The sequence below is a fragment of the Mixophyes fleayi genome, chromosome 3 (genome assembly GCF_038048845.1).
Source record: "Mixophyes fleayi isolate aMixFle1 chromosome 3, aMixFle1.hap1, whole genome shotgun sequence".
In the NCBI taxonomy this organism is placed as follows: domain Eukaryota; kingdom Metazoa; phylum Chordata; class Amphibia; order Anura; family Limnodynastidae; genus Mixophyes; species Mixophyes fleayi.
In genome coordinates, this window is record NC_134404.1 from 293,628,207 (window position 1) to 293,650,806 (window position 22,600).

Below are 22,600 nucleotides of genomic sequence, written 5' to 3' on the forward strand. Positions count from 1 at the left end.
CAGAGTTAAGGTGGTGGAGGAGAGGAGGCCCTGCTCGAAGGAGCGTACAATCTAAGGGGAGGGTAGGACGGACAGAGATGCAAGGGTAGGAGGAGGAAAGGGGGAGAGCGGAGGCAAAGACGGAGGGGGGGGAGAGGAGAGCGACGAGGAGGGAGGTAGGTGGGAGACAGGAAGGAGGGAAGTTAAGTGGGGGACTGGAAGGCTATAAGGAAGAGGTGGGTTTTTAAGACCCGTTTGAAGCTGGACAAGTTGGGTGAAGTTCTGATGGAGCGGGGGAGCTGGTTCCAGTGGAGGGGGGCAGCACGGGAGAAGTCTTGGATGCGAGCGTGGCAGGAGGTGACCAGGGGGGAAGAGAGGCGACGGTCATTGGCCGAACGCAGAGGGCGGGATGGAGCATGGATGGAGATGAGGCTGGAGATGTAGGGAGCAGTGGAGTTGGAGAGGGCCTTGAAGGTAAGTGTCAGGAGCTTGAACACGATTCTGTAGGGGAAGGGGAGCCAGTGAAGGGATTGGTAGAGGGAGGAGACAGAGGAGGAGCGGCGAGAAAGGAAAATAAGCCGAGCGGCAGCATTGAGTACGGAGCGAAGGGGGGCGAGATGAGAGCGGGGGATGCCAGTAAGGAGGAGGTTGCAGTAGTCTAAGCGGGAGATGATAAGAGAGTGGACAAGAGCTTTAGTGGCATCTTGGGAGAGGAAGGGCCGAATGCGCGCGATGTTGCGCAGCTGGAAGCGGCAAGATTTTGCAAGTGAGAGAATGTGAGGGGCAAAGAAGAGAGAGGAGTCGAGGATGACACCGAGGCAGCAAAGTTGAGGAACAGGGGAAAGAGAGGAGTTGAGTACAGTGATGGAGAGGTCGGAAGGGCAGGGGGAATGCGCGGGAGGAAAGACAATTAGTTTGGTTTTCGCAAGATTAAGTTTGAGAAATTTAGAGGACATCCAGGAAGATGGCAGAGAGGCAGGCAGACACCCTGGAGAGGAGGGAGGGAGAGAGATCAGGAGAGGAAAGGTAGAGTTGGGTGTCAATATAAAATAAATTCCCTATAAAATTCCTATAAAATTCCCTATATTCCCTAATTCCCTATATAAAATTCCCTATATTCCCTATAAAATAAATCAAATACATTTACATATATATGTTTAGTGGATGGTGTAAATGAATTGATTTTGCATCTGAGACTATAAACTGTGCCTCCGTATAGGATCTCTACTTTGGGCCTGATGTAGAGTTGGATGCAATTTACACTGAAATTGTGTAGATCGCATCCCATAATTTACATAGGATTCCGAGTCCCACGGATCTTTAGATCAATGCGACTCAGAATACTATGCAAATAGCACAGACACACCTCTATATCTGCCTTATGGGCTGTTTTGCATGATGCACTTAAGTGTATCAGTCACATTGGCCCTGTAAGGCAGATAGATCAATCAATAAATAAATGTAATATTCTTCCACCCTAAGGGTTGGTTAAGCTGTTGGAAGCAGCCGCAGATAGTTCTGTAGGACCCCCAACTCAGCGTGGCGTGTAAAGTGCGTGAACATTTACATCGCTAGGCTTGCCCACTATCTTCCCCGTTCCACCTCTCTAAGTGCAGGGAGGATTCAAGAGGGAGATCCAGCTCAGTCTGAGTACAAACCGAGACAAGTCCCCCAGTAGCCAAAAGAGATTTTTGTGCTTACGAGTGAATTCATTTGTGGAACAGACAGACTGACAGACAAATCTACCTATCTACCTACCTGTCTGTATGATACAGACAGGTAGGTAGATAGACAGACTGACAGACAGATAGTACTGCGCATGTAGAAAATCCAACTGCTGTATTTGCACTTTACTTTTTATGACTATTCATCTTTGTTTGCTTCAAACCTTTACTGGAATTTGTTGTTTGTTTATTACATTTTTCCTTTTAAAATACAGAACAGCACAGTAACTCATGTGAAATGATCGAAGTGTCTGTGTAATATCCTCAAAGCTATTTTCATTGTGCTGAATACCTCCGAGGCATCTGCCTCTCCATTCTACAGTCAGTGTGAAACATTTGGTTAAGTCTTATACAATATTGATGAGCTGACATAGTGTCAAGGCTTATGGCTTGGAACAAAGAGTAGACAACAGCTGATAAATACCTCTACGGTTTGGCTCTTTGTTTAATTACCCGTCAAGCATTACCAGCAGATATCTTAGTATCATGATTGATAAGTATTCGCCCATATGTTTTCTTTCTAATGTGTGGTAAGGTTGTATAATGCTGTGTTCTACATCAATGTACTTATCAGGAATCTGGTTTCTAGGTCGGATGAAACAAAAACTGTTACTATGTGCATGTCATATGAGTCTTTTATCTCCTTAAACACTGAGAGTGTTAAAGGTTAAAATACTCAACTGTTACCGTGGCAATTGCTGCCTGTCTTGTTCAGTTGGAAAACTAAGCCTCTTAATGGATAATGTATGCAAAGACCTCATAGACCTTAACATTGTTTCATAGGCATCCATGAGATAAATGGTTCTTCATTAAAAAAAGAATGTTGTTAATATGCTTATTAAGAATGGACATGAGATATTTTCTTCCTTGGTATAATTAACTTTGTAGGAGTCATGAGCAGATTACCATAAGGCTTTTGTTTGCTGTTAATTATGAATGCACAATACATAATTGTATCTATTAGCTGAATACCGTATACTTTCCTAAACATTTGAACAAATTTACATATGCATATGAAATGGGCATGGACAAAATTCCCAAAACCTGTGTATAACTGTCTGTATTTTATCACCTTTGGATGATAATTAGTTGTTAGAGGATCTCATATATTATTACACATAGTAGTGTCAGCATTTGTATTGTGCTTATTTTGAATATAACTAAAATGAACCCGAATTTTAAAATTAATTATATATTTTATGTACCCTCACATTGTATAATATATTTCTGTATAGCTGTTTTATTCTTTTAAGTTGGTCATGCGCCTAAGTTAACTTGCCACTACCAGTGAACAAGACCCATGGAGGATACTGGGAATCTTCTCATTTCATACCATGGTGTCCATCTCCATTGCACACCAGTTATATTAATCTTCTGATCACCACTTCCAACACATGCCTCCAGGACTCCTCTCATGCTTCACCTACTCTTCAGAACTCTTGTCATTTGCCACTAGACACTCTCTCAGAGTCTCCAGTACTTTAAACACTGTAAAAAATAAATTTTTCAAGCAAGCATATAATCTTACTCCATAGTATCTACCTTCACTCAGCTGAACTGGTGACACTTTTTCTCACCTAACACTAAAAACTTATCAGAGCACATTGGCTCAGTGGTTAGCACTTCTGAATCACAGCACTGTTTCCTTCCACACTCCAAAACATACTGGTTGGTTAATTGACTGCTGACAAAATAAGTCTCTATTTGTGTTAGGGAATTTAGACTGAATGCTCCATTGGGGCAGGGACTTATGTGAATGATAAATATTCCCTGTACAGCGCTGCGGAATTGGTGGCACTATATAAATGGTGATGATGGAGATGATAATGATCCTTAAATGTGCATCACCTCTCAGGTTTGTTACACCTTTGAGCCGTCTGTTGTTGTAGAGTGTTGAATGGACTATGAGTATGGTATTTCAGATTTCCTTGATCTACTAGTCCAGAGTGTTCGAGGCTAAAATGTTTCTAATAGTAGAAATATTGATTAATATAGACACACAAAATAGCAATTATGGAAGTTGTTAAAAAAGGAAATATCTTACTATTGTATTATAGAGGTATGGATGGTAAATAGAAGGGATAGAGGACAGTTTTGTAAAGAAACATTGTAAAAGTGAAGTAAATAATGGAATGTATACTAGTATGGAAGATAAATTATGGTAATGTAATATAAATGAAAATAATGTACAGAATTATAGTGGTTCTGACATCAAAATACCAGTAAAATGTAATATGTTGTATATGCTGTGAGGGTAGTCCTATACTGTGACTAGGGGAATACAGTGGTGCAAGAGATGAATGTATATGAAATGTGTATATGTAATATGTAAAAGGGTTATAGGGCGTATGGGGTTCTAATCTCCTTACTAGTCTGGCAGATGTATGGATGACCATTTAATAACGTACTTATGACTAATATTACTATGACTATTACCGTCAACCAACTCCTCGCAAAGGTAATTCTGATTTAACCTAAGAAATATAATTCTTATTTTGTCTTAAATCCAGAGAACCAATATTCATATAATAACTTATGCTTATCTCTTCAAGAATAACCACACACAAGATATAGCTTCATTTAAAATGTGTTGTATTTAACATTCTAATTATAAAATATATGTATATTTTATAAAACAGTAAACAGTGTATTCATACAAACTCAACAGATTTCGTGTCATACAATACATTGCAGTCAATTGTTTGTTTTATAACTATATAAGTCATTGTTTCTGTGTTTTGACTAACTATTGTCAAAAACTGTGTGTGTGTGTGTTTGTAGGGTGAAGAGGGACCTGTGTGTGTGTGTGTATGGGAGGGGAAGGGGGGGTAGAGAGACATGAGCAAGCACCCATTTTAACCTTCCAAATATTCTCACATTTATCTCAAAACTTCTACCATTTATCCATCTATCACCTCATTTCACTTATCTCGGTCAAAGTCCAACATTATTCGCTATTCACATTCCCATGGAAGCTTCTAGATGGCAGCCATATTGCAAGCATGGTAGCTTCTAGATCCATTTTTCTATTGTCTGAACTCAGCCTGCTCTAAACGCATGGTATTTCACCTTGCTGCCATATTAACTATTTCAATCTCTCCAGCAATAAACCGTAAATCATTTCAGAGTTTCAGAATTACAAACTAACTTTTCAACCAACAGTCTAACAAAACCTTATATTGAACTATTTGACCACTTCCTGAACAATCCAATCATTTGCTATGCATCTAAATCCTGGGGGTAAATGTATCAGGCTAAGAGTTTTCCGGAGGGTTTGAAATGTGGAGATGTTGCCTATAGCAACCAATCAGATTCTAACTATCATTTTGTATAATGTACTAAATAAATGATAGCTAGAATCTGATTGGTTCTTCAAACCCACCAGAAAACTCTCAGCTTGATCTCAGCCACTCTTCAACAAATAGCATAACAGGCTTTCCATCTAAATCAACATCTCAGTAATATAACAAACAGTATACCATCTACATGTTTTCTTTACTTTCGCATGAAATACTTTTCCAAAACACAATTCTATCTAACATGCATATCTTCCATGCACTTACTATACCTTTACACTAAACTGCATTAAACAAAATATAACCATACACTTCCATTACACAGCATTTGCAATTTCCATTAGCCTTTTCCAAGAACTCCAATATCTCACACCAATGAACAGGGCCCAGTTCTTAAACCTCTAGTAATATACTTGTAAGTCCACCACAAATATCTATTTTATACAAAAGACATCTATTTAGTGAGAGCCAGCAAGGCATATCACACAAAATAACTTTTTGCAACCAACAAAATGCTACCATTACCAAATCTTCACTAACTTAATTTTAAGCTGAATTTAGACAATTTCATTCAAATCTAACAAGCACACAAGCTTTGTCCCTTAATTCAAACAGCTCACATACAGTATAACCATAACAATTCCATTCACATTTGCCATCTGTATACAAACTCCCATATCTCAGCTATATTCTAACCAAAGACAAATGATCATTCAATTTCACATACTCTACCATATGCATCCAGTTTCGACCACATTCCATTCAAACCTCCATTATAATATTTTTGCTGCTAGCCAGGACCTTCCCATGCCCCATATACAGACCACCATTCCATTAAACTTTGTTTATAACAGCCAGAAGCCATCTCTACATGTATTATCCAGGTCAAATCAGCTAACAAAGAGAGCTTCACTTTCTCTTGTTACATGAAATCAAAATCCTTCCTGGGTGGAGTTTACCTTTCCACAGGAAACAGATCACAGCCTTTCACATGTTAAAACTGACCAGCTACTCAACAAACTTGCACAAACATTCACAAACCCTCTGTTTGTATTAGGGGAGGGGAGTTTTGTGCCTAGTCACCTTCTAATTCAATTGTGGCTGAATCTGTTCTTATGTTATAAAATGAAATATAAAATAATAGATTAATTATATACTCTTTATTATGATATATATAATTATATGTAACATATATGTAATATAATTTAAGAATGAGAATCAATTAAATAGGTTTAACAATTTGATGAATATGAATAAATAATACTAATGGAGAAATAATAAAATTGCTATAATGAACATATATATCATCATCATCATTTATTTATATAGCACCAGAAAATTTCGTAGCGCTTTACAATTGTGACCAAACAGTAATAAAACAATATTGGGTAGTACATGCAGACAGAGAGGTAAGAGGGCCCTGCTCCAAGGGCAAGTGCTACATCATATTGCATATTGGTCCAACCAGAATGCAAAAGTAAAAAGTACTGAGCGGGCTGTAAGCTCAGTCACACAACTATGTTGGTCAGAGGGTTTTTGTCTTGTGTTAGCTGTGTAGAGGGTGGTGATAGGGTAACCTAGGGAGATTAAGAGGGTGGTAGAGGAATGTTATAAGCTTGTGTGAAGAGGTGGGTTTTCAGAGAACGCTTGAAGGTTTGAAGACTAGAGGAAAGTCTCGTGTGTGTGTGTGTGTATGTGTATATAATATATATATATATATATATATATATATATATATATATATATATATATCACACACAGGACCTGATTCATTGTCAGGCGCCATCCCTCCGTACCTCCTCCGGGACAGTCACCTGTCTCTGCCCCTGCCGTGCCTTGTTGCTATGCAACCAGACAGCGAACTTCCGGATGCTCGGCCGGTCTTGTGGCGCATGCGCACCCCCAATGGGGCTATCTCGGACGCTGGCCTGTTTCTAATTAAGGAGGCCTATGGCTCCCTTAGGGTGCCAGAGTATAAGGTCTCACCTTTACTCCAGCATCTCCTGTGTATCTTTTCGGTTCCTAGTTACTTACTTCGGCTTGTTCCCGACTACTCCTTCGCTTAATCCTTTGATGCCTATTTCTCGTGGATTCTGACCTTGGCTTGTTTTCTGACGCTTCTTCAGGATTATGATTTGGTACCGCCCTAGTCCGCATGGTTCTGACCTGGATCGACTGACCATTCTTCTTCTGCTTCGCTGGCAGCTGTACTGGAGAGCCGCGACCTACGTGTCCCTGGCAGCCAAATCCATACCTCCTTGCGGGGGTCCCTGGTGAAGACCAGGGGTGCTTTAGACTCTGCGTCTCCAGTTTCAGCAGCGCAAATACCATACAAGGAAAGTAAAGCAAATAAAAAAGGAGTAACTTTGCCACTTGGTAAAAACATGTTTCATTGGATGGGGATGTAAATTAAAATGTGCTGGCAGATTTATTGATTTATTGATTTATTGTTTGGGCTGGGTATGTCCTAGATCAACATTTCAGTATAAAAATAAAACAATCAAGTATTTTGTGTGCTACAGTTTTTAACGTATGTGCAAAATAATAAACTGATTTGGATCCCTTGCATTGTAACATGGTTTACCTCCCCCTCCAATACAGCATGGTTTTGCCAAGGTGCAGAGATACTTCTTTTGTTTTGCTTTACTTTCTTTAATGAATCAGGCTCATTGTGTGTTTTTTTCCAAAACACACATAAATTGAACAGACTCATGTCCGTATTCAACAAGGAGCATAAAGATGTGTCTGTTGATGAATATGGGTCCAGGTGCGTTCTACTCTTACAGACAATACACATGTGGAATATAAGGTCTCAAAAGAACGCACAGAAGAAAAGAAAACTATTAATGTCACCTGTTAATAAGATAATAAGAACGACAAAATATTAAAACATGAAAAAAAAAAGTTTTGTTACTTTATTTTTTTCCATTAAATACATTTATGAGGATGTTATTAATGTCTATTGTGCTGAAAATGCATTTTTGCATTGTCTCCTGATTGCATATACATGCTCTGGCATGCATACGTGACGATCATCATTGTCACGTGGTATAGACAACAGACCTGTAGCTGGTGCAAGTGGTACAACAGAAAAACACATACCTTCGAGATGCCCAAAGCTTGAATCAGAAGCTGAAGCTGCTTCATGTGCTCCAGCCTGGCACACCCTTACTGTACATTGACTACGTGCATACACCCAGTCCCCTCCCTGTTACACCCATGAAATCGTAAGCTGTAGTAAGGGTCCTTCGTGCTCGAACGTGAATTGGACGTTGCTGGGTTCACTGCTGTATTCTCCGACTCCCGGCGATTTTGCGCACAATACGGCATGTACCAGCATTTACGTCCCTTAATGAAACAGACCCTCAACATTTCCAAATTCCTGCAGAGTTAGGAACAGGCAAAGTTTGCTTTAATGGAAATATATTTACCTTTAGGATATACAATGCTGTTGCATTTTGTCTGACACATCAAGTCAAACATATTTCGATTACAACTCCCCCATCCTATGTTAGGTCTGATTACTCTCCAGGGAAACATATGTAGTTATTTGAGCTGACAGTTTGTAGGAGAGGTTGTTGGTATGGGACCAGTACACCTAATTCCCTGCTCCCTGGGGCCAGTTTGTGTACTTGTCTATGGAAAAGGTGCTTTGCCAAGCATGACAGCTGCTGGATTTAGAGCTTTTGAGTCATCAACAAAAAGTCTTATATCCTGTTCAAGCATTGCTTGTAGCAAGAGCCGTTATCTCAATTACACACAGTTTATACTCTGTAAATTCTGTTGGTGTCTCGTGTTTCATTGTCCGGTGACATTTATAGGTAAAAACAGTTCTCACTGTGTGGCGCTTGGTTCTTGAACACTGAAACAGCTGGTAGACTTTAACCAGCTTGGGCTTTATTGTAAATTAAATGTATGTATTTAGCATTCAAATGCACAAGTGCCCTGTATATTCAAGCTACATATGGAATCTTATTTGCATATTTAAAATGATTAGCAATGTAGGTAAACTTCTGATCAGTGCTTGGTGTGGGCTGGTATATGGTGGTACACCATACCACCACTTCTCATACTGCTTTCATTGTAAAACTATCAAATTTCATTCACTTACATTTTCTCTCCTGCCATTTCTAAAGTACTTATTCGCACCTACTTGGGTCACTCAACTATAACCATGTGCCATGATGTATAATATAATAATATAACTCATTTAAAGCATACATGCCAACTCTCCTGCAATTTCTGGGAGACTCCCGAATTCTGAGTAGGTCTCCTGAACTCGCAGGAGAGCAAGTCATTCACCTCAATCCCAATCCTGCCCACTTCCTAGTCAAGTTGGCGAGATGGGGACGAATCATGTCGCTGCGAATCACATTACTTTGGCCCCACCCCCTCCGTACTCAAACTTCAGCTGTCCTTTGGGAACTCCCAGAGGGCAGAGGTAAAAAGAGGGCAGGAGGACAAGTATGATTTAGAGTTTGAGTGAATCCATCTGGTTGGTGCAATTGTGCACCCTGGCAAAATCATGCTGTGTTGCATGGGAGAAAATGTATAATGAGCCAATAGATTTAGAGCTCCTGATGGCGGACACGATAGACAGATATTAGCCTATTACCAACAACAACATTTATCATGTTATATTATTAATTTATATAATGTACATATGTGATAATGTACCCCCTGCTCTACATTATAAGAACATTAGAAATTGCTGAGGAATTCCGTGATCATGGCCTCAGGCCTCGTACTTTTATACAGGACAGAGAACTCTGGATGACTTCTAATACCTTTTATAATTTACAATAGAGGGATCAATATTCTATATAATACACCTGTTTTAATAAAATAAAGTTATTCAGCACACAGGCTCACAATGACAGCGACTGACACACAGACAGACAGACAGACATCCTCCACACCACCACCTCCTCTTACCTTTCTAACACTAGTGCTGCTGTCACGGCCACAGAATTACTGGAGCATCAAGATGCTGCCTACAGAGGTTGTATCCGTAGGCTCAGGAGCTCTTACTCTGGGGAAAGACTTTACATCAGGAAAATGCAAGTTATATTGTATAATCAGTGCATTTAGACGTTAGACGGAGTATACAAATATTATTTATAGAAATGTTAATGTATTATGTCCATTGTCATCTAATATAATGGTATAATGGCTGACTGCATCATCACAATAGGGCACTATTGAAAAGTTTTTAACAGCATTGATCCTGTTGATGGTCTTGTTACATTATAGTAATAGTTGGATGCGTTTAGTGTAAAGCTGCTGCAGTGACACTAGGTGGAGCTGCTGTGTCCTTGTAGTGCTCTCTTTACAGGTTCTGTGTACATAAAGAATTTTTCCTCAACACACTGAACATACTGTAAAAGACTCGACTACATAGTGAGAATTTGGGTGGATGGGGGGATTTAGCAAAATTTAATGTATGTAACTGCTAATATAGATCACCTATTCATTGTATCTGTGGAGCATTGTGTTTAGTTCCTTTGATGCCCTGCACCAGAGTCAGGGGTCCGCAGGATACTGTCAGGTGTGAAGGGTGGGCTGCCAACGTGCGCATGAAAATATATACTAAGAGAGGTGGAGATATACATATAAGTAATACTAGCTAGTAGAACTATTTGGGAAAGAGAGAAATATAGAATGGAGAAATGAAGACAGAAGGAAATATATGGGAAAAGGGGAGATGAGATGGGGGAGATGAGATAAGGAGGAAGAGACATAGCACGTAAAACAAGGATTGGAAGGCAAGACGGGTGGGAGATGGAATAGGTGGTAGGATAAATAGAGGACAACAAGTATAATGAAGGATAAAGAATCTCTGGTCACAAAAGACAAAAAAAAACAATAAATTAAAAACTAAAAACAAAATTAAACCTAATAATAAATATAAGAAAAAAACATAAAGAATGGATACAAATTTGGTTAATGTATACCTTTAATGGTTATATCAGTATTATTGGTATTAGGAATATAGATGGACAATGCCATATATATACTTGAGGAAGTCATGGTAATATATACCCGCTTAGAAATTCACTTACTCGTGGTGTAAAACGTGTGGATCAATTTTGACAGAGACAACTACAGACAGTTTATCTATCATTTGTTTTATTATCTTGCCTTACTATATATATATATATATATATATATATATATATATAGCAAGATGGATAATAAAGTGATAGATAAACTGTGTCTGTAGTTGTCTCTGTCAAAATTGATCCACACATTTTACACCACGAGTAAGTGACTTCCTCAGTGGGTCCTTCTGTAACAATAAATGGCAGTGAGAGAGTGTTCAACATTTATTACTATACTGCAAAAGACTCAGTGCAGGACGGTGGTGAGCTGGTTATCGCTGCTATCTCACAGCACTGAGACCAGGATTTTGATTCTGTGTGGTGTTTGTATGATCTCTCCATGTTTGGGTGAGTTTCCTCCTGGTGTTCTGTTCAAAAACAAATTGGCAAGTTAATTAGAGTAGACCTGTAACTGGAGCAAGAGATACGACTGATAAACAAGTACCCGAATCAGACGCTGCTGCGTACACTTGAGCTTGGCACTCCCTTACTGCACATTGCCTACAGGTATAGGCCACTTCCAGGCCCATTCCCTCCCGAAAATCACAGGCTGAAGTAAGTGTCCTTGGCGCTGGAATTTGAAATGAACATTGCTGGGTTCTGTGACGTGTGATTCAGTTCTGGGCGGGCACAGAGTAATTGTGCGGATTGTATGCACATCGCTGTTTACTTCCCTTACTGGATCAGGCCCATTGTCTGCTACTACTGGTATACATCAGTAGTGGTGGTGTATTATTTGGAATTGCACCACTGCTGATACAGTTTAATGAATGTTGTATAAAATGTGCTTTTTGTACATTTTGTATCATGAGAAAAGTGACTGCTAAAGCTGTTATTAGGCATTGGGGTATTTTATGTAAACACTGATTGTAAAGGGGCGCAATTATAAGTAGGCCAACCTGGTAAAAGCTAATGTTAGAATAGCTATACAGGAACAGTATCGCTGCTTTTTATGTGATTTGTTCAGGTTTTATCACAAAGCAATGGAGAAAATTGTATCATTTCCTATTCATCATGATAGAAATTGACCATATCAATTCCCAGCATTAACACAACTTACACTATATGCAAAACAGCATCGTTTGTACAAAATTCAAATATCTGGAATAGTTTGCCAAAACTAAGGATGAGCGGGCTCGGATTCCGCTAATCCGAGCCCACCCGAACAGTGCGGATCCGACGGGATCCGAGCACTATTTCGGGTACTTCCGCCCGGGAAAAAAATCCGAAACGAGGCTATGACATCCAAGTCTCGCGTCGGATCTCGCGAGACTCGGATGTCATAAATTCGCCGCTTGCGGCCGCCATCTTCATTTGGACTGAGATCAGGGAAGAGGGAGGTTGTAGGGTAGTGGTGCTCCTGCTCCTGTGTGATCAGTCCAGTGGTGCTTTATTCTTTTGTCCTGTGCTCTGTCCTGCTGAGTCCAGTGGTGCTTTTGTCCTGTGCTCTGTCCTGCTGAGTCCAGTGGTGCTTTTGTCCTGTGCTCTGTCCTGCTGAGTCCAGTGGTGCTTTTGTCCTGTGCTTTGTTCTGCTAAGTCCATAGTAATTTTCTAATTATTAACAAATCATTAAATTTAAAAAAAAAAAAAAAAAAATAGTTAAAAAAATATATAAAAAATTATTTTAAAAAGTATAAAAAAAATTCTAGAATAATATATTCTTGCAGTCCAGAAATATTAGTACTGCAATACCTACGTTCACTGTTCTTGCAGTCCAGAAATATTAGTACTGCTAAATTTCCCTACGTTCACTGTTCTTGCAGTCCAGAAATATTAGTACTGCTAAATTTACCTACGTTCACTGTTTCTGCAGTCCCAAAAAATAGGTACTGCAATCTAAATTACTACGTTCACTGTTTCTGCAGTCCCAAAAAATAGGTACTGCAATCTAAATTACTACGTTCACTGTTTCTGCAGTCCCAAAAAATAGGTTCTGCAATCTATATTACTACGTTCACTGTTTCTGCAGTCCCAAGAAATTGGTACTGCAATCTATATTACTACGTTCACTGTTTCTGCAGTCCCAAAAAATAGGTGCTGCAATCTATATTACTACGTTCACTGTTTCTGCAGTCCCAAAAAATAGGTGCTGCAATCTATATTACTATGTTCACTGTTTCTGCAGTCCCAAAAAATAGGTACTGCAATCTATATTACTACGTTCACTGTTTCCGCAGTCCCAAAGTGTGTGTGGTTTAGGGGTACGCTCTCTTGTGCTGCATATAATGGAGTACAAAAATTTGGAGAATAAAGTAGGGAAAGATCAAGACCCACTTCCTCCTAATGCTGAAGCTGCTGCCACTAGTCATGACATAGACGATGAAATGCCATCAACGTCGTCTGCCAAGGCCAATGCCCAATCTCCTAGTAGAGGGCATGTAAAATCCAAAAACCCAAAGTTCACTAAAATTACCAAAAAAAGGGAATTAAAAACATCTGAGGAGAAATGTAAACTTGTCAATATGCCATTTACGACACGGAGTGGCAAGGAATGGCTTAGGCCCTGGCCAGTGTTCAGGACTAGTGGTTCAGCTTCACCCAAGGATCTAAGCCCTCCTCCTTCCCCCCCTCAAAAAAATTAAGAGAGTTAAGCTGTCATCAACAACACAGCAAACAACTCTGCCTTCTAAACAGATGACATCACAAATCCCCAAGGCGAGTCCAAGGGTGTTGGTGGTTGCGAAGCCTGACCTTCCCATCACTGTACGGGAAGAGGTGGCTCCTTCCACCATTTGCAGCACGCCCTCTGCATATGCTGGAAGGATCACCCACAGTGTAGATTCAGATTTGGATAATCAAGGTGTCAATGTTGTACACCGGGAGGAGGATATTGATGTAGCTGGCGCTGAGAAGGAACTTGACGAGGAGGATGCTGATGTGGTTATCTTAAATGAGCCACCAGGGGGGTAACAGTTGTTGTCCATGGGAAGAAAAAGCCCATCGTCATGCCTGGCCAGAAGACCAAGAAATCCACCTCTTCGGTCTGGAATTATATTTATCCCAATCCGGACAACAAATGTATGGCCATATGTACCATATGTAAAGCTCAAATAAGCAGGGGTAAGGATCTTGGCCACCTAGGGACATCCTCCCTTTATACGTCACCTAAATAACCTTCATAGTTCAGGGTTTAGTTCAGGAACTGGAGCTAGGATCCTCAGTAGTCCAGGGACACCTTAATCCCTTGGTCTTGATGTGTACACACCAGAAACACCCTCCTCGTCAATTTCCGACACAATCTCGATCAGAGGTAGTCCTGCAGGCCATGTCACCGGCATGACTGAGTCCTCTTCAATCCGGGATTCTTCCGGAGGATCCTGCAGCGGTACGCCTACTACTGCCGCTGCTGCTGGTAGTCGGTCATCTTCCCAGAGGGGAAGTCGTAAGAACGCTACGTCTTTCACAAAACAGTTGACCGTCCAACAGTCGTTTGCCATGAGCACGAAGTACGACAGTAGTCATCCTATGGCAAAGCGGATAACTGCGGCCGTAACAGCTATGTTTGGTGTTAGACGTGCGTCCGGTGTCTGCCATCTGTGCAGTGGAATTTAGACGGTTGGAGGTATTGTGTCCCCGGTACCAAATCCCGTCAAGATTCCACTTCAATAGGCAGTGCAGAAATATTAGTATCAGATATTAAACTACGTTCACTGTTCCTGCAGTGCAGAAATATTAGTATCAGATATTAAACTACGTTCACTGTTCCTGCTACATCAAAAAAGCATGAACCTGCCCTGCCATCAACTAAAACAAGAGGTAGTGACGCGCTTGAACTCCACCCTCTATATGCTGCAGAGGATGGAGGAGCAGCAAAAGCCAATTCAAGCCTACACAGCCACCTACGATGGGCCACGTGTTTGTGCCGCCCACTTGTGTCGCTTAGCTTAGACATCCAGCTACCTCGGTGCAACCTTTTGGACTAAAAACAATATTGTGAGGTGTGAGGTGTTCAGAATAGACTGTAAATTAGTGTAAATGAATGTTATTGAGGTTAATAATAGTGTAGGAGTGAAAAAAAAAAAAAATGGATTTTAGCACTTTTTATGCTTTTTTTTAAAAAAAATTAGAACCCAAAATCAGAACCAAAACCTTTCGTGGGGTGTTTTGGCAAAACAAATCAGAACCCAAAACACCAAAAGTGGCCAGTGCACACCCCTAGCCAAAACTGGATAAAACTGGGATTCTGAAGACATTTGACTACTGAAGATGAAGCAGTAATTTATTTTAGGTAATGGGGAAGAGCTTTAAATATTTGTTTGCAAACCAAAATCTTATACAGTATATCCTATTAAAGCCTTAAAGCGGCATTACCACATAAAGCAGTGAAGAATTTTCAACCACTTTAAAATGGCTGCAAAACTTGGGCGGGGGGATGTCTGTGATTGCTGCATCTTCATTGGGCCTCCCACTTATATACAATGTCACACAGACATGATTTACAGCTGACGATGGAGCCCGGGGAAAAATGGCTGCCTGGGGCATCCCCCCCGCTTGCTCTGGAGAGGAGGTGCAGCTATAATGCACCTCTAACTTGTAATTCAATAACATCACACTGTGATCATTAGGAGAACATAATATAATATTTAACTATTCACTGTGCACTTTGTATTTATTGACATATGTTATGTGTTTTATTATTCTCATTAATATCAGTATTGGTTTTGTATCTGGGTTCTGCAATTACACCCAGTTTTTTCAGCTAAAGGATATCACAAAATAGTTTCAAACTACAGTATAGTAAATGGAATAAACAAATGAATAAAAGTGTGTATTACCCGCTTGTAACATCTGAAGTGCTGACATTATAATGGGATTCTTTTTGCCTTTGGGAGCATTTGATATGTGCTTGGTTTTCAGCTGGATGTTTTGAGAAGTGGAGCTAAAAATGTGAAATTGTGGTATTGATTTTTTGCAGCTTTATTTCTTTTTTACAATGTTGTAAACTAAACACTCTTAGGGATTACTGTTGTGGTTTTAGCATTTATCCATGTTGGTGCGCGCTGGACTGTGGATGTTGCATTTCTGGGGATATGCCAAAGGGACATTTGTTTTTATTTATTCCCCTTGTTTACTGTATTATTTCTCCTTCTTCTAGTATTGTATTTCCTCGTTATTATCTTCCCTGTATTATCCTGTAAACTTCATGAAAAATAAAAAGATAAAAAATATAGTAACAAACCATTTGTGTTATGATAGAAATCTCCTTTGCCCCATATATAACACACTCCCATACAATTTAGAACACATTGGTATGGCTGCTTCCTGTCAGCACGATTTCCCTTCAGATCTGTGCTCTTCAACTGTTATAACCATCAGCTGAAAAGATCGTGACTCTGCACACTCCATAGAGATCTATGAACAATGCCGTTGGTGTCTGCATATACACTGCAGAATTGAAACAACATCGTTCCATCGCTGAACAAGATTTATAGTCCATTTTAAAAATAAAATTATACCATAGGATGTGCTTTGGAACGATAGTTGTTCATTGTTGGAGCGTGCACACTAATGCAGTGGTCAGGGAACAGGGGTAAATTACCCCAAATGGGGTAAAAATGAAATTCCTGGGGGTAATGCTGCTGATTCACATGCTGTCAGTTGGATTGTAGACCCCTTTAAATGTGAAATAGCTGTTGTACCAGAAGAGCCTCAAGGGTTGGCAGAGGCACTTCTTGAGCTTCGATGCAATAATGAAGCATGTATTGCATTTGAAAACAAAGCAGATCTGTCATATTTTTGGATGTCAACAGCTGCAAAGGCATTCAAAATTGCACATGAGGAGGCAGTCAAAAAATTGCTGCCTTTTGCAACAATTTACCTTTGCGAACAAGGATTTTCCACTCTAACGAACATAAAAACAAAGCAGAGCAATCGATTGGACGCTGAAGACTGTATCCAAATTGCTCTGACATCAAAATGCCCCAATATTGATGCTCTCGTAAAAAAAATGAAGCAACATCATTTCTCCAAAACCTGAAGTTTTGAAGTTAAAGCTTTCAAAGAAATTTTGAATAGATTCAATAACATTTTGAATTCCAATAATAATATATGATTTCCTTCCTTTCAAATCAAGGGGGTAACATCAGCATATCTAAATATATTTGGGGGTAAAAGGTAAAAAAGTTCCCTGACCCCTACACTAATGCGATACGCTGGTTTATCGTGTGATTGGCCCAATAATCGGCTGAAAATAGTGTAGTGTGTACCCAACCTTACTGTTTCCTTATGAACACAAGTGTGCTTGGTAATATTCATAAGTCAGGCTCTCAAGAACAATTGATGTGTAAGGCATAGGCACCTAGCACCCAGCTATAGCTGAACTACAACTACCATGATGCTGAGCGTGCCAGAGGTCAGAGGTTTATCGCTGCTTTGGGAGACATTGATGCTTCAGAAAAAAAATAATTATGTAATATGATGTAAAAATACTACATTGCAAAACATTTTCCTGTCATTGACACTTTTTGTTATTTACATTTATGCTATTTGTATGTTTTGTTTTTGTATAGCCAGCTTATGCTCTGTACCACATAAATCGGAAGCTTACATTGGAGCCAAAAATAACCATCAATGCCCGTATTGTGGTAGTGGGAGCATCCGATGTTGGAATCTCTTTTCTGGAAACTCTTGTGTTTTGGTAAGAAAATTTTAGTTACATTGTAATTTAATGGAACAACATAAATGTAGATTATAATTGTAAAATTGTAATGTTATTATAAAACTCTGGCCTGGATTTACAGGGGTTTTACCAGTTTGAAAACCCCAAGTTCTATAAGGAAAGCACATATGTCATTTTTGGACTTCGTTTTTATTAGTGACTGGTGCCTTGCAACACTTAGCACATATCTATACCAATAAATGTACCTTGTTTATGTTGTATTTTGTTGGGCTCTTATTCACTGACTACATGGACAACGTTTAAGACAATGTAATTTAATCCCATTCATTTGTAGGTCTGACTCTTATATAACAACATTCTCACTGATTGTTCCACGTCTACTCCCTGCCTTTTGGATGTTTTTTCCCACAAAACTGGGCTTAAGCGACACATATGGTCAATTCTGTAAATATAAATCTCTGCTCAACCTGTATCATTGGTTAGATACACACACTAGCAGATGATATCTGGTTAGTATCTAGATCTGCTCTCTTCAGTGGGAGGCAGATTGTATGCCATCATCTTCATAAGTCCGGCCTCAATCACCACTGTATCTGCTGACATCAACAGTTTTGATATCTCTGTCACAAACACTATTATTATATGTACAGATGTAACAAGATTCTTCCAGATGAATGGAGTGATTGAATGTCTGTTACTTGACACGCTGGTTGCACCTCTCACTAGTAATAACCATATAACTATAGGGTAGACAGGGTCAGGGGGGCATTTGCCCCCTGGGCCGGACCCATAATGGGCTACCTTGGGCTGGGTCACCTCTATTTTGCCCCCCGAGCTAACATTTGCCAGCCCTCCCCTCAGGGTGGATAGGTTTAGTGAGTGTGGCCCAGTACTTCCTCCTCATTAAGTGCCATTTGTCCAATGGTGTCATGCTCCATCTGTAGCCACAGATGAATCTCATAACCTGCACTACCGGATACATTGGGCCTGAGTCATTAAGGAGAGCAAAGCAAAGGAACAGGAGGAACTTTGCACCTGGACAAAACCATGTTGCATTGGAGGGGGAGGTAAATGTAAAATGTGAGAACAGATTTATAGTTGGGGTAGAGCATGTCCTAGATCAGTGATGGGAAAACTTTTTCAGCAGCGGGCCGAATAAAAATGAAAAACTTTAGGTGGGCCAAATGAATTTATTAACAAACTCAAATATCGAAGTATATAATACAATACAATCACATTAGCTTTATATAATACAAATTATTATAAAACTAATGTGATGAATGAAGCTGTGACTGCATTTCTATAAGTTCCTCGTAATCTGGTTCGAACCGGGATGTACTGATTCTAAGAAGTGAAGTTAAATGCTCATCTGTCAGTCTGTTTCTAATTGAACTCTTTCTAAGTTTCATTGTAGAAAACACCTGTTCACATATATAAGATGAAGCAAACATAGCACTAACTTTCTGAGCGTGAGATATCAGACTTGGGAAACTGGATTTCGACAAAGACTTGTAGAACTCTAATTTTGGGACATTGAGAAACAACTGTTTGAGGTGATTGGAAGATTGCAATTCAAGTTGCAAGTCCGGTTTCACTTTTTTACAGTTTTCATTAAAAGGCATGCTGAAAACATCCAAGTCTTTTTCAATGGCATTGAAGTCTTCAAATCTTCGTTCAAATTCAAGATGGAGTTTTCTAAGACTGTCTTCGTAGCTCTTTAGTTTGTCTTTCTTCACTGGGGCTATTGAATTTAACCTCGGGAAGTGAGAAAAGTCGTTCTTGGCTAGCTGATTAGCAAACAGAGCAAGTTGTCGTTTAAAACTTCTGAGATGACCCCAGATATCGTCGATAAATTGATTTTTCCCTTGCATCTTAACATTCAACTTGTTCATGTGACAGAGATAATCTGTGAAAAATGCAAAGTCAGAAAGCCATGTTTTATCTTCCAACATTTCACACTCCACAGACCACTGTTTCTCATGGAAGAATGACACTATCTCATCTTTCAGCTGCCAAACTCGCTCGAAGACGCGTCCTGCACTAAGCCATCTTATTTTTGTGTAGTACAGCACATCAGAGTATTCAGATTGCATGGAGTCAAGAAAGTCTCGAAACTGTCTGTGAGTAAGTGCACGAGATCGAATAGTATTTACAAGTTTCACAATTACATCAAGCACAGGTTTCATATTCAAGGCAGATTTACACAAGGCGTCTTGGTGAATGACGCAATGTAGAAAGACAACGTTGTTCTCGGGATATTTTTGATTAAAGTTACCAACAAATCCAGATTTTTTTTCCGATCATGCTTGGTGCTCCATCCGTCGTAATATTGCATATGCTTGTTATAGGTACTTTCAAAGTTGATAGGGCTTCCAGAAATGCAAGAAAAATATCTGACCCTGTTGTTGTTCCCTTTAACGACTGCATGCATGCTAATTCCTCTGTAATAGAAAAGTTTTCATCAACGCCTCTTATAAATAATAGCAACTGAGCAGTATCATTTATGTCCGTGCTTTCATCCATAGTAATGGAGCAGAATTTAAATTTACTTATCTTTGACATCAACTGTGATGTCAGATTTTTATTTATTCCTTCGACTCTAGACGTCACAGTTTTTCTAGATAAGCTTACAGTATCAAAATCCTTTTTCTTGTCAGGACATAAAACATCACAAGCTTGGAGCATACAGTGTTTAACAAACTCCCCATCACAAAGAGCTTTATTGCTTTTAGCAATATTGTATGCTACAATATAACTTGCATGTGTAGCTGCTTTCTGAGAACTATTTATTTCCATAAAAAAAATTTGCTGACCTGATAATTTTTTGCGAAGATCTTCTGCTTTTTTATTTCCTTTCAGATTCAGTCATGGCTTCATAATTGGCATTTTGATGCTTAGAAATGAAGTGGCGGGAAATGTTGTATTCTTTGTAGACTGCTACGGTTTCAGTACAGATGAGGCACACTGGTTTATCCTTACAAACTGTGCAAAAGTACTTATAGGTCCATTCATCTTTGAAAACAGGGCACTCGGAATCCACTTTCCTTTTCCTATTAGACATTTTGGGGTTGGAATGTTATGCACAGCACAGCACAGCAGGACCTCCACGCTTTGCGCACATTCCATAACAGACTAACTTACGTCACAGCGTCAGTAACCAACAAAGCATGCAGCGTGATCTTCACGTGATCAACGACAATCTGTGTTCTTATTGGTTCAGCGTAAAATAGAGAAGCATCACATGTCTCGCACAGGGATGTATTTAGTTTCTGTATTTATATTTGAATTATTCACATCATAATAACGGGCCAGATAGAAGTGCAAAGTGGGCCGGATCTGGCCCGCGGGCCGTAGTTTGCCCATCACTGTCCTAGATCAACTTTAAATTTCAGTGTAAAAATAACGTTATCAAGTATTTGTGTGCTGCATGATAAAACAGCCAGTATTTATGTTATGTGCAAAATAATAAACTCATTTGCACCCCTTGCATTGTAACACGGTTTGTCCAGGATCAAATTTATTCCTTTTTGTGCCTAGCTCTGTGTCTGATCTAATTTATCTTATTTGAGTAAAATACTGGACTTTTTTCTCTAATATTTAAACAAATCTAAATATTTTTAATTTCAAAAATTACCTTTGCATGTTGGTCACAGCAAAATGCTAATATAGTTGTCTTTGTTAGTTTTAGTAGCAAACTATCTTCTAGCTTTCAGATTATTTTAAAATGAACAGCAAATAATTACACACGGCAGTCTGGAGATATTGCATATACTTAATGGGATGAAATGCTGTACAATCTGAATAAGTTTTTTTCACTGAGATTTTATTGGCTTTTGGCAATAACAGCAGAACTAGTAAATTGTTCCCTAACACAGCCTGTAGGCAGCTGTACAATGTCTGTCTATGGCTCTTATTCTTTGATTTCCAATAACCCTGCTTCCATATTTTTTTACCAAGTTATTAAGGCATACTTGCCTACTTTCAGTAGGGGACATCCAGGAGAGGGGCGTGACTAATGGATGGGAGGGGGTGGGGTGTCTCGAATTGCAGCATTTTGGCCCCGCCCCCACGAGTATAATGACGTTTTGACGCGAGGGGCGGGGCCAAAATGATGTGATTCTCTGTGAATCGCATCATTTTAACAAGGGAATTCCAGGATGCGGGAGAAATGCCAGCTCTCGCGGGAGCCCGGGAGACTGACCCGAATTTCGAGAGTCTCCCGGACTCTCCGGGAGAGCAGGCAAGTATGTATTAAGGGTCGTTATTGCGATTTCAGTAAATGTGCCCCTGCAGCATAAATGCAGATGTGTGGTATCATGCGCCTGTATCTGAAGCACCTGATCTTTGCATCTGATGGGTGGAGCTGAGCGTATGGAAACGCCCTGAGCTAAATGCAGACCTTGTGCTTCATGGGCTGGAAAGGGCACCTTTATGAGAGTAGGCTGCTTATTTTTTATGGGTGCTGGGGATGTAATGGAAATTAAAATTTTCTTATGAATTCAATTGCATAGTTTTGAAATTTGAAGCAGAAAAGTAAATTTATATTCATAAAAAATGTCATTGTAATAGCGTTATTATATGTCACACATGTAATAAGGATACTCATCATGTCCCCTTACACCTAGGAGTTAAGATAGATATGAGGTTGGAATGAGCAGAATGTTCAGTAGCTTTTAAGCAAAACATTTAATTCAATGGATATGGTGGTCATAAAGTGGCAATTGGATGGATTTGAATTGGTGCCATCTCTTTTCTTTCCACCATGATCATATCCAGCTAGATCCACGAAATGAGAAACAAACTGATTTTACCAAATTTCATCTACTGTAGAGAATGCTGAATGTCCCACATTGTCATAGAGAGTGCTGTAAAAATATATGT

General features: G+C 39.6%; 1 protein-coding gene across 1 annotated transcript in view; it reads left to right on the top strand.

Annotated features, from left to right (window-relative positions):
- CFAP61 (cilia and flagella associated protein 61) overlaps positions 1 to 22,600 on the top strand; it is a 228,483-nt gene that overhangs the window by 71,031 nt on the left and 134,852 nt on the right. Inside the window, exon 18 of the mRNA XM_075203834.1 lies at positions 17,610 to 17,737. Coding sequence (XP_075059935.1) covers positions 17,610 to 17,737 — 128 coding nt within the window. The remainder of the gene's footprint in view (positions 1 to 17,609; positions 17,738 to 22,600) is intronic.